This window comes from Gekko japonicus, unplaced genomic scaffold (genome assembly GCF_001447785.1).
Source record: "Gekko japonicus isolate JY-2015 unplaced genomic scaffold, Gekko_japonicus_V1.1 scaffold441, whole genome shotgun sequence".
NCBI classification, from domain to species: Eukaryota; Metazoa; Chordata; class Lepidosauria; order Squamata; family Gekkonidae; genus Gekko; species Gekko japonicus.
This window is the reverse complement of record NW_015172017.1, coordinates 961,885-975,068: the sequence shown is the minus strand read 5'-3', so window position 1 is coordinate 975,068 and position 13,184 is coordinate 961,885. Positions and strand designations below refer to the sequence as shown.

At 49.6% G+C, this 13,184-nt stretch overlaps 2 protein-coding genes across 2 annotated transcripts in view; both read left to right on the top strand.

Moving 5' to 3' along the window:
- Positions 1-7,066, top strand: part of CHD8 (chromodomain helicase DNA binding protein 8) — a 77,965-nt gene extending 70,899 nt beyond the window's left edge. Inside the window, exons 35-38 of the mRNA XM_015420459.1 lie at positions 1,090-1,197; positions 1,338-1,517; positions 3,573-3,695; positions 6,553-7,066. Of these exons, the coding sequence (XP_015275945.1) occupies positions 1,090-1,197; positions 1,338-1,517; positions 3,573-3,695; positions 6,553-7,035 (894 nt within the window). The 3' untranslated portion in view covers positions 7,036-7,066. The remainder of the gene's footprint in view (positions 1-1,089; positions 1,198-1,337; positions 1,518-3,572; positions 3,696-6,552) is intronic.
- Positions 7,067-10,655: 3,589 nt separating this feature from the next.
- Positions 10,656-13,184, top strand: part of SUPT16H (SPT16 homolog, facilitates chromatin remodeling subunit) — a 25,636-nt gene continuing 23,107 nt past the window's right edge. Inside the window, exon 1 of the mRNA XM_015420433.1 lies at positions 10,656-10,842. Within this exon, the coding sequence (XP_015275919.1) occupies positions 10,656-10,842 (187 nt within the window). The remainder of the gene's footprint in view (positions 10,843-13,184) is intronic.

Genomic DNA, 13,184 nt, shown 5'->3' with positions numbered 1-13,184 from the left:
CAAGAGGATTCTTGCCATTGACTTCAATGGCCCCATTGGTTACAATGGACCCGAATTTTTCGGGATTCCCGAAAATTTTCGGATATCTATGCTTTACCGGTATAGATATTCGGGTTTTTTCGGGTTTCCCAAAAAAATTCGGGTCCAATAAACCCGAATCCGAATTTTTTTTTTTTGCACATCCCTATCTATGACACTTTCTAACCATCTCATCCAGTGTTCCCTCTAAGCTGAGTTAAAGTGAGCTAGCTCACGGTTTTTTAGCCTCTGGCTCACACATTTTTGTCTTAGCTCAGGAAGGAGGGCCCCAGAGCAAACTGTTTTATGCAGCAGCCAAATCTCCTGCTCACAACTTTAATGCCAATAGCTCACAAAGTAGAATTTTTGCTCACAGGGCTCCACAGCTTAGAGGGAACATTGATTCTCATCCTTTGCCGTCCCCGTCTTCTTTGACCTTCAATCTTTCCCGGCATCAGGGTCTTCTCCAGTGAGTGCTCCCTTCTCATTGGGTGGCCAAAGTATTTGAGCTTCAGTTTCATTATCTGGCCTTCCAGGGAACAGAGTGAAGGGCGGGGTATAAATCCAATCTCCTCCTCCTCCTCCTTCCCGAGTTTTATGACTCTAGCCCCGCTATATTCCTCTGACACTGGCCTTGAGTCCTAACCTGTCTCCTGCAGCCCTTGTGAAGACAGAAATGGGATCGCACACCCACTGACACCCCCTGAGCTCCTTAGAGAATGGGTGGCTCTTTTTGTAGCAGGAACTCCTTTGCATATTAGGCCACACACCCCTAATGTAGCCAATCTTCCAAGAGCTTACAGAGCTCTTCTTACAGGAGCTACTGTAAGCTCTTGGAGGATTGGCTACATTAGGGGTGTGTCACTTAATATGCAAATGAGTACCTGCTACAAAAAGAGCCCTTAAATTCGGGGTAAGGGGAGAAGTCTCAGCAAGACAACCTGTGTCAAATACTTCTCCTGTGACAGTTGAGCTCTGATCTCCACAGGGCTATCGGAGGCTAGGGACCACAGATCAATGCCCCCCAGACACCTCACAAGTGTGGGGTCCTAATCTCTTTGCCTTCCTTAGGAAGAAGGAATCAAACTCACCTTCCAGAAGCACAGACTGGTCCCCAACGGCACCATGAGGGACCGTCCCGCTGTCACCCAGAAGAAGAGCAGTAAGAAGATGGTCGAGGTGAGAAGCCAGACGGCAGCAGGGAGAGAATCTGCCCTTTGGTACCTAGGCGGTGATGCCGTTTGGGAGGTGGGGTGTCCGTCCGGGGCCTTCTTCTTTCCCCCCCCCCCTCAGTGTTCTTTGTTGTCTCTTGGATTCAGCTGGAGCTGCAGTGTCTGGAGGCCCTCAGGGGCCCCGACATTGACTTCGAGGCACGGATCCCGGTGGTGAACAAGACAGACGGGACGCTGCTGGTGGGCGACGCCGCTCCTCGGCGGGCGGACCTGGAGGTGTGGCTGCAGACCCACCCAGAGTTCACCGTGGACCCTCGTTTCCTGGCCGTGAGTGTTCGCTCCCGTTCCTCTTACGTTTGAAAAAGTTGGGTGGCCATAAACGTTTGCAGATCCGGTTGGGAGTTCTCCGCCGACACGCTGCTTTTTCACTTTTTCGCTTCCGCAAATGGTAAAGGCCGTGTCTTTCAGAGTGGGCGCTAGTTCCTGGTGTCCCCCAGACTGATCCCAACATGACAAGCATAAGAAGGATTATTATTATTATTATTATTATTATTATTATTATTATTATTATTATTAAAATTACAGTGTAGTTACAGAACTAGCAACACCAGGAAAACCACTGTAATAAGCGGCAATACCAGCGTTAGAAAGTTTGATTAATTTTCAGTCTTATACGGTGTTCCCTCTAAGCTGAGTTATTGTGAGCTAGCTCAGTTTTTTAGCCTCCGGCTCATGGTTTTTTGCCTTAGCTCAGGAAGGATAGCTCCAGAGCAAACTAATTTATGGAGGAGCCAAATCACTCACAACTTCAATGCCAGTCGCTCACAAGGTAGAATTTTTGCTCACAAAACTTCACAGCTTAGAGGGAGCTAGGGTTGCCAAGTGCTTTTTGAGCCGCAGCAGGGGACTCCCGGCTGGCGACTGGAGTGCACGTGCGCGCGAGCCCCATGCACGACACCCGGAAGTGACGCGACCATGCCAGGCACGCTGGGGGCGGGGCTACGACCATCCGAGGGAAAACCATAGAGTTTTCCCTCGGATGACCGTGGCCCCGCCACTTCTGGGTGTCGTGCACGTCAGGGTGGGGTTCCCCCCGGGGCCCGATCCACTGGCGGCGGGGAACAGGCCTCTGGGGAGGGTGTTTCCCCACCCCCCGGGGGGACTTGGCAAGCCTAGAGGGAGCATTAGAGGGTGGCCATGTAAGGATTCAGTAGACAAGGAACTATCTGTGGAATGAATATCGCCTTCATTGGTTTACACGTAACTTTGGAGTAAACATCTCTCATAAGTAGTTGTAAAACTGTTGAAGTTTATCGAAACGAGGGAGCTTCTATCCTGGATCCTCGTGTGATTATTCTTCTAGATGACTCTTCTGGTGTTATTTGAACTTACCTTGTAAAGAATGATTATTTTCCTGGTGTTGATGTCTTCATTAGTTTGCTAATTACCTAGCTCTTGAAACTGGTGGCTTAGATTTTACACTATACAACTGCAAAATTGTTTTTGTCCCTTCTGTATACCGTACACACTCAAAAGAGACAAATAATCGCCAATGTTAAGTTTTCAATGACGTTTATTTAATTATTTCTTCAAATATTTAGCATCTCATCACAGCGGTTTTCCTGGTGTTGCTAGTTCTGATCCCACCATGAAGCAGTGGGGATTGTCAGTGGCCACCTGGCCCTGCCCACTTTCTAAAAACAGTTGATGGGCACCAGGAAAGATGTTGGTAGGTGCCAAAGCGCATGCAGGCACCAGGTTGGGGAACCCTGGCCCATAGTATAGATTGGGATGGCATGAAAGAGCTGGAGGAATGTATTTAATTTATTCCCTGCCGAAGCAGGCTCAGGGCGGCTTACAAGAACAACGTAAAAACAATAATAACATCAATAAAACCATCTAGAAATGGAAATGTGGAAAAAGCCCAGCAGGAACTCATTAGCATAATAGGCCACACCCAACAGCATAAACTCATTAGCGTATTAAGCCACACCCCTGACATCACAGCATGTTAGCATATTAGACCACACCCCCATGTCACCACACTCACCTTTTGCTTCTTATTCTGTTTACTCTGTTGTCAAAACCCTGGGCTTTTTTTGTTGCAGGAACTCCTTTGCATGTTATACCACACACCCCTAATGTAGCCAATCCTAGTGAGTTTCTGCTGTTGGGTGTGGCCTATTATGCTCCTGCTGGGCGTGGCCAACGCAGGAGCCAGCCGGAACTCCGTTCCTGTGCGTTCCTGCCCAAAAATAGCCCTGCGTGTAATCCTTGAAGAATGGTAACAAGTAACATCTATGTGTGTTGGAGCTCAGGCTCTATGGGGGCCCCAAAGCAGCATTCCTAACATGATCCCTTTTTCTCCCCCTCTTTCACCAGTACATGGAGGAACGCCGGAAGCACCGGTGGCCCCGGTTTCCAAAGCCGGTTCCGATAGAGCCGAGCTGCCTGGTGGGGCTGGAGCGAATGCAGGCTGCCGGCCTCTCTGCCAACGGGAAGAAGGTGAGAGCGTCAGGTCCTTCCCTTTCCCGCCTGCCTGCTTGGTTCCTCGGCCGCACAATAGTCCTTTGATCGAGCAGGAGTTTCTTTTAGGCCTCTCGCGCACTGAAACCCCATGGAAGTGTGCAGGCAGTTGTTGACGGGATTCTTTTAACACTTATTTTATCTTAAAAAAAAAAAAATAGACCTACCTACAGTCCAGCCAGATGTGATAGTTTCCAACAGTAGATTTGTTCCCACTGTGTGTTTATCCCCTGACCTGGATGGCGCAGGCTAGCCCAATCTTGTCAGCTCTTGGAAGTCTAAGCAAGTACTTGGATGGGAGACTACAAAGGAAGCCCAGGGTTGCTGCACTGAGGAAAGCAATGGCAAATCACCTCTGCTTCTCTCTCGCCTTGAAAACCATATGCGGTTGCTAAAAGTTGGCTATGACTTGACAGTACTTTCTTTTTTCTTTTTTCTTTTTTTGGTAAAATAATTTTTTATTTTCATGGAAATAACCTCTTACAGTTAAAAAAAAACTATTATCATTCTTAAACCAATACCTATATTCCCATATCCCCCCTCCCTCCTGGTGGCTTCCCGCAATGTTTCCCCCTTTGACCCTCCAGTACATCTTAAGATAACATCAATTAATCTCAATATTGTTCTAAACATAGTAAATTGTGCTTCACATCCCAGTTTTTTTCTAGGTAAAGTTTAAAGTCATTCCATTCTTCAAAAAAGTCAAGATCTTCCCTGTTATTCAGTTTCTTCGTAATTTTGTCCATCTCTGCCATGAACAGAATTTTTCGTATCCATTCTTCTAATTCTGGTGTTCTTCCTTGTTTCCAACACTGTGCATACACCATTCTTGCGGTCGTGATCATATATCATAACATAGTCTTTTTAGTTACATTCAGCTCTTCCATTCTAAGTCCTAAGAGCAGAATTTCTGGTGCTTTTTTAAAGGAACATTTCAAAAAATTTTGCATTTCGCTGTGGACCTTTGTCCAAAAATCCACAGCTTTCTCACATGTCCACCACATATGATAAAATGAACCTTCATGTTTTTTACATTTCCAACACTTATTAGACATGTTTTGGTTCATATTTGCTATTTGACTTGACAGTACTTTCCACCACCACATGTTTTATGCCAGATCCCTTGATTAATACCGTACCATCTGTCACTTTTTGTGTAATCTTGCAGGAAGAGTGAGGTTAGTGAGTGAGATCAGAGTATTATATGGGATTCTCCTCTCTTTTATCTTATTCTCACAACAGTCCTGTGAGGTTGGTTAGCCTGAGAGAATGAGATCACCCTGGTCTGGAAAAGGGCTCAGTTTTATCCTGATTGGGAAGGGGCCGTATGTATAATCATCGATCTGTATCAGTGCTCCCTCTAAGCTGAGTTAGTGTGAGCTCGCTGACAGTTTTTTAGCCTCTGTCTCGCACATTTTTGTCTTAGCTCAGGAAGGGTGGCTCCAGAGCAAACTAATCTATGCAGTAGCCAAATCACCTGCTCACAGCTTTACTGCCGGTAGCTCACAAAGTGGAATTTCTGCACACAGGACTCTACAGCTTAGAGGGAGCATTGATCTGTATATATTTAGAACAGACTTAGAGTCCAGTGGCACCTTTAAGCTTAATTCAAGGTATGAGCTTTCATGTGCAAGCACGCATTTTCCCAAAAAAATTAAATAAAATTGAAAAAGTATGCATGCACATGAAAAGCTCATGCCTTGGCAGGGCTCTTTTTGTAGCAGGTACTCATTTGCATATTAAGTGACACATCCCTAATGTAGTCAATCCTCCAAGAGCTTACAGTATCCCCTGTAATAAGAGCTCTGTAAGCTCTTGGAGGATTGGCTACATTAGGGGGGTGTCGCCTAATATGCAAAGGAGTTCCTGCTACAAAAAAAGCGCTGCTTGCATGAAACTTCCTTGGTCTTAAAGGTGCCGCTGGACTCTACATTCGTTCTACTGCTTCAGACCGACACAGCTGACCACCTGTATATATTTATTCCACGTTATTTCAAACACTTTCACACCGCCTTTCAACCCCACCAGTGTCCCCTGGGCGGCGCACCTAAAAACACTAAGACATTTGAACAGTTTTATTTATTTATTAATTGAAACTGACCTTTAAGGTCATAAAATAACTCAATAAAAACACATAAATGAACACTGGAACCAGAGAGGAGGGCCAATAACCATTACTAGGGGCATGCCAAAAGAAATAAAAGGGGTCTGCACCAATGTTCCCTCTAAGCTGTGGAGTCTTGTGAGCAAAAATCCTACTTTGTGAGCTATCGGCATTAAAGTTGTGAGCGAGCCATTAGGTTGCTGCATAAATTAGTTTGCTTTGAGGCCATCCTTCCTGAGCTAAGGCAAAAATCTGTGAGCCGGAGGCTAAAAAACTCTGAGCTAGCTCACACCAACTCAGCTTAGAGGGAACACTGGTCTGCACTTGCTGGTGGAAGACACCGATAGAGGGAAATGGACAAATCTCCCTGGGTGGGAAAATAGGAATCCATGGTGGGCAATGCTCCCTCTAACCTGCGGAGTCTCGTGAGCAAAAATCCTACTTTGTTAGATACCGGCATTAAAGTTGTGAGCCAGCTATTCGGCTCCTGCACAGTTCGCTCTGGAGCCCCATCCTTCCTGAGCCAAGACAAGAATGTGTGAGCCGGAGGCTAAAAACCTGTGAGCTAGCTCACACTAACTCAGCTTAGAGAGGACACTGGTGGTGGGATGTCCAAGGGGGAAGATATTCGACCAAGAGTAATTCTGAAGATGTGTTTTTAATGGGCTGCAGAGGAGGGAATGAGAGAATTGCGGTGTTCTAACTTTCCACCCTTGGATTTCCCTTTAATAGGGTTTTATGCCCGATTCTACCATGAACCGCCTCCTGCCCGGAGCAGTAGGAGCTGAGGGTGCCCAGAAGCGGGGCCGCCAAACTCCCTTGGAATTTTCCAACATGATGGCTCTGATGGGAGCCGGCCGGGTCCAGCTAGGAGCCACGGGGCCTCTCTCCTTGCACCACGCCCACTTCCAACCCGGGCCAGCCCACGGCTCTCCTATCTCGTACATGCCCTTCTCGACCGCGGCCGCCACCGCCTCCTCTTCCTCCGGTGCCCTGCTCCACCCGGCGCTGGGCCACGCTGGCTTCGCTGCAGGCCACTTGCACCTGGGCCACCCCCAGCCCGTGGACGAGGACGAGGAGGAAGACGAGATGGACGACTTGTCTCAGGGCTACGCCAGCTCGGAGCGGGACTTCTCCTTGCTCGACGACGACCCGATGATGCCGGCCAACTCTGACTCCAGCGACGAGGAAGGGGAGGAGGAAGGGGACGACTGAACCGGGCCCGGAAACGGACGGGAGGACGCAAACGGGGGGCCAGCTTTTCTGGGTGGGTGGGTGGGACTCTCTGCGCCTTTGGGGTTTGAATTTGACGGGAGGACTCCTGGCCCGCTTGGCACGTGCTGGTCAAGTCGCCCTCGATCCACACGGCTTGCAGGGAGAGCGACACCGGGTCCTTTGCCCGCCCAGCTAGGGTTGGCGGGATGGCTGCTCTCCCGGAAGGGTGCTCCTGTGTGGCTTTTTTAATTAAAAAAAAAAAGGCTGTTAATTTTGGTCAGTAAGTCCAGCCTCTCCTTGACGCGTTTATTGGGGAAGCAGGAAAGCGAAGGCTGCGGTTTCTATCTACCTAGGACAGCGAGACCACGGGAGGGCCCGGCCGAGCCGAGATGATTTGGTTATCGTTCACAACTCCTTTTATTTCCCCCCCCCACTCCGGACTCTCCTTCGCGGCCTGCTCATCTCTTCCCCCTCCTCTCCCCCAGGTTCATGTGCTGTAACATAGTGCGAAAAAAAGGAGCAGGGTGTGTGTTGGGGGGGGGGGTTCTCCTTCCCTTTCCCTCCGTTCACCTGTCTCTGCGTGGGTGGGGTTTATATTTATAAATATGTAATATGTCTTGTGTAATATGGCTGAGGCTGTGGGAATGAATTGTGGGGAGTCGAGTCCTGGACGGGGTGGGGTGGGGGGGTGGCAGGGGGCTGTGGGGAAGAGACACTAGAGCTTCCTGTAGCTGATTCTTTTTTTTTTTCCTCCTCCTCCTTTTGGTTTTTTAATAAAAGAAACAAAATGCACAAAAAAAAGAGACGCTTCTCCCATCCGAGCTCCTTTGTTCCGTTGCACCGGTTGCATTAAAAAAAAAACGTACCCGAGAATCGGGACGTGTGTCTGTGTGTTGAGTCTTTGACTTTGGTGAGGCTGAGGAAAGGAAAACCTGGGGATGGGGGTGGGGAGTTGTGTGTGCACACGGGTGCCTGGAAGTCACGGCGACCTCTGGTGACTGAACCCTGCTGGGGGCCTGGAGGATATTTAGAGAGGTGGCTGAATGCTTAAGAACATAAGAGAAGCCAGTGTTGCATCAGGCCAACGGCCCATCCAGTCCAACACTCTGTCACACAGTGGCCAGAAATACCAGGTACCCTCAGGAGGTCCAGCAGTGGGGCCAAGAGACTAGAAGCCCGCCCAAGTCCCAAGAATACAGAGCATCACTTGCCTCAAACTTGAGAGTTCCTGTCTATACCTTGTGGCTAACGGCCACTGATGGACCTCTGCTCTATGCTTATCCAGTTCCCTCTTGAAGCCGTCCACGCTTGTAGCCGCCACCACCTCCTGTGGCAGTGAATTCCATGTGTTCATCACTCTTTGGATGAAGAAGGACTTCCTTTTATCCATTCGAACCCGACTGCTCAGCAATTCCATGGAGTGCCTGCAAGTTCTTGTATTGTGAGAAAGGGAGAAAAGGACTTCTTTCTCAACCGACTCTATCCCATTCATAATCTTATAAACCTCGATCACGTCACCCCTCAGCCGTCGTTTCTCCAAGCTAAAGAGCCCCAAGCGCTTTAACCTTTCTTCATAGGGAAAGTGTTCCAACCCTTTGATCATGCTAGTTGCCCAAAGCCTGCCCTGGCCTCTCAACTGCTGGTATTCCAAGGAGGTCTCCCATCCAAGTACTTGCCGGAGTCGACCCTGCTTAGCTTCTGAGATCTGATGAGATCAGGCTTGTCAGTTTGGTGTCGTGGTTAAGTGCGCGGACTCTAATCTGGGAGAACCGGGTTTGATTCCCCACTCCTCCACTTGCACCTGGCTGGATGACCTTGGGCAAGCCATAATTCTGGCACAGCTGTTCTTGAAAAGGAGCAGTTTCTGTCAAGAGCTCTCTCAGCCCCACCTGCCTCACAGGGTGTCTGTTGTGGGGAGGGGAAGGGAAAGGAGTTTGTAAGCCGCTCCGAGACACCTTTGGGTAGTGAAGGGTGAGGGTATACATCCAGTGTTCTCTTCTTCTTCTTCTTGTCAAGGCAGAAGAACCTTGGTTTTGATAGAATGTGGTTGCTAACCTCGAGGTTGTGGGTGGAGATCTCCAGGAATTACATCTGATCTCCAAGCTACAGAGATCAAGCTCCCCCGGAGGAAACGGCTGCTTTGGAGGGTGGACTCTATGGCATGATAACCCCCACTGAGGTCTCTGCCCTCCCCAGGCTCCACCCTGAAACCTCCACGAATTTCCCAGCCCTGGAGGTTGGCACCTCTGCTACACATGTGCTTGTAAAGGTAAAGGTCTCCCTTGCTTGAAAACCAGTCGAGTCCGACTCTAGGGTTGCGGTGCTCATCTCCGTTTCAAAGCCGAAGAGCCAGCGCTGTCCAAAGACGTTTCTGTGGTCATGTGGCCGGCATGACTAAACACCAAGGTGCACGGAACACTGTGACCTTCCCACCGAAGTGGTACCTATTTATCTCCTTGCAATTTCTTGCTTTCGAAGTGCTAGGTCAGCAGGAGCTGGAACTGGAGACGGGAGCTCACTCCATCATGCGGCACCCGGGTCTCGAACTGCTGAACTACTGACTTTCCACAGCCTGCAGTTCAGCATCTTAACCACTTGAGCCACCGCAGCTCCCATGTGCTTGTAGAACTCTGCAAAATACTCTTAATGCTCTTGCAAAGTGTTCTGTTTCGCCAGTTTTATTGTGCTCCTTATTCCCATTTACTAACAGCCAAAGAGTCCATTGTTGCACGTTTGTACTCTTGGGGATATATTGCATTGTTGTCCTCACGAATGGGTTTTTCTCTGTGGCTAGAACTACCCAGTCGTGAATGATGATCAGGCGGTAACGCTGTCGAGGTGCCTATATAGTGTGTGAAAATGCAGCTCCGGCTTTGAAGAATGCCTTTTTGCTGGGGATTTGCTTTCCGATAAGGACATCTTCTCTCTGGGCACCTTAAAAGTGTCGTTAGGCAGAGACTGTTCAGACCCTTTAAGGAAATAGAGAAGCATTTGTTCTTAGGAAAGTAACAGAAATACTGTGAAAGCTGTTTGCACAGCTTTGGGGAGGGGCTGTGGCCCAGTAGCAGAGCATCTGCTTGCCATGCAATAAGGTTCAATCTCTAGTTAAAAAGATCTGGCAGGATGTGACGTGAAAGGCCTCTGCCTGATACCCTTGAGAGTCACTCCCAGCCTGAATAGACAATACAGACCCTGATGGAGCATGGATCTGATTCAGTATAAGGCAGCTTCACGTGTCCACAAGAGCAGGTGCTCAAAGGAGGGCCTGTATTGGTTTTGGACAGCTTGTCTGAGTTAGAGTTGGCTGTTGCACGGTACAAAGGCTTACTCCACCAACCACTTGCTTCCACATCATTGCATTTTATTTATTTATTTATATTTCCAATTTCTATACCGCTCATGACCCCTACTGGGTCTCAGAGCAGTTTTACAGTGAACTACTTTTATGTAGTTAATTACCTAGCTAGGGCCACAATTTCCCACGGGGAGGGGATTACCTAACAGTACCCATGCGGCACGTATTCCTTCTCTCCGGCGGGCCTCTGACGATCCGGATGACTGGTGACCATCTCCAGGCAGGCTCTTGATGACTTTCCTCTTCCGGGGCGCAGCTTCTGGCTATGCGTCCCCACGGGCTCCTGCCGTGCTGCATCCCCTCGTCGCTGCGTCGCCTGGCTCCGCCTCCATTTGATCTGGTCGCCGCCCTCCGGAATCGCTCAGTTGCTCCGCCACCATTTCTCTCGCTGCCGCTCCGCTTGCCGCCATTGCCGCCACCAACCGCACTCCTGGCACAGAACCAGGAGGAGGGTGCCCCCTGCCACCTAGGGCAGGTACCCATTTGTCTACTTGTATTTACTTTCGAGCCACTGGGTTGGCGGGAGCTGGGACTAGGGCCGGGGGCTCAACCCGGCCGCGGTGGGGATTCGAACAGCCTTTGTGGCTGTTCGCTATAGATGTTACCTGCAGGCGTTGTACTACCTGCGCCACCGCTCCCTATTTGTAGAAAAAGAAAGCCCGCCTTAATTTATTCGCTTCTCCGGTGTTTCCAGTGGGGCAAAAAGGGAAGGGGGAGCTACCTTTTTGCTTGGCCCTGGTGTGTATGGGTCTTGGATGGATGCAGCCTGTAGCTTCGTTAGTAGTAGTGGCAGCAGTAGTCCGCCTTTCTCACAGGGACTCAGGACGGATTGCACTGAGTGAGTCAATACAACCCACAGGATAAGACATTCGCTGCACAGTGCAATAGGATTAGGGTTGTAGAACCAACCAGACACCTAAAAACAGAACTGAAGCAAAGCACAAGTATTGATATGACACATTTAATGATGCAAAAAATTGCACTGTAGAATCCTGTGTAGGGTGGTGGAAAGTGCTGTCAATCCTGTGGGGTTTTCAAGGCAAGAGGCGTTCAGAGGTGGTTGGCCATTGCCTGTCTCTGGGTGCGTTCAGACAGGGCGTTTCAGCCGGCATAAACTGTACCGGTTGGAACCAGTGCAGTTTATGCCGGCTGAAACACGATCACACTTACCTCCTGTTTGTGGAGCCCATCGCTGTATGCCCGTTCACACACAGCGGGCATCGGCGGTTTGTTTTTTAACACAGTTTGCACATGTGCATAGGCAGCCATCCACAGAATGGCGATCTTCACGCATGCGCAAAACACCCCATCTTACATTTAAAGTTTAAAGGTAAGGAGTTACCTTTAAAGTTTAAAGAGCAAAGTGGCCTCCCTGAAGTCCCGGACTCCTCTAAAAGTTAAACTAAGGACCTAAAAAAAAATGGTGGGCGAAAATCGGAAGCCTCGGGCTTCCGAACGGAAGTGGCTCTACAACAGTGGAGAGCGATCAGACGGGGGTAAAGCGATTACAACCGTTGCACTCAGGATACCACCACTTGGGGAACTAGTGGCAGAATACAACAGTTTAAAGCTCTTTGCAACTGTTAGGGACGGAAGGCTGATGTTCGCCGTGTGAACGCCGGTAAGTACACCGATTCCAACTGGCACCTATTCCGTTGCAAATGCCCCGTCTGAACGCACCCTCTGTGTAGCAACCCCGGACGCCTTTGGCTGTTGCCCATCCAAATACTAACTATGGCCGACCCCACTTAGCTTCTGAGATCAGACTAACCTGAGCCCTCCAGGTCATGGATAGGATCTTAAATACAGCAAGCTAGACATAGACCACAGCCCCTAATAATTTATCCAGGTAACTTTTGTGAACTGTTTTATACAGCACAGCTGTGTTATCGGTGCAGAGAAACCCTCTTGACTAATTCAATTCTACATAGTTTTGTGGAAAGGCAGGAGAGTTCCAGCTTTCCTGGCCTCTGGGCGGGCCATTCCATACGAATGGGGGCCAAAATTGAGATTTTTGAAACGTTGCAGCCCAGGAAGGACGAACATGTGGCCACTTCCGCACTTTTGTCACTTGTTTTTCCCTATTGCGTTTCATTCCCGCGGTGCCCCTTCCTCCGAAACAACGCAGAGGCTAAGGAAATAGACTCCCAACAAATATTTCTGTACTTTGGAACATCATACTCCGCGCATGCTCTTTAAAGGCCAAGTAAATTAACTTGCGCACAGGGGACGGTAGCGCGCACGCGCACCCCGTCCTAAGGAAAGACGCGGAAGAGCTGGCGGCGTCACGTGGCCGCTAGGCTGGAGCGCGCGAAAGCGGCCCAGAAGAGACGCCAGGATCCCCCCCCCCAGCCTCACCCACGTGATCCACAGCTCGCGCTTGACGGACGTTGCTAGGCCACGCGCATGCGCAAATGAGGGGGAGGCGAACCGAAGTAAAATGTTGCGAGATTACCACTAACGTTACTATAGTATGAATAATAATGCTCTATAGTATCAGCAACGATAATGGTAATATATGGTATATAATAATTAATTTGTAATCGCTCTGTGTGTCCTTACATTCCGAACGTAGTTTACTCCTCACGCGGTTTAAAACCACGACTAATTTTCAATAAATAAATAACTGTACACCGGAAGCGGCTTCCGGCGAGCGCGCGCTCACCGGAAAGGCGAGTGTGTGGGGGGGGGGGAGGTTGAAGGTGACGGAGTGTTTCGCTTCCGGGGCCGCCTGGGTCGCGGTGGCGGCGCGAACGAGGCGGGAGGCGGGGGCGGCGGGGCCGGGGAGGAGGCG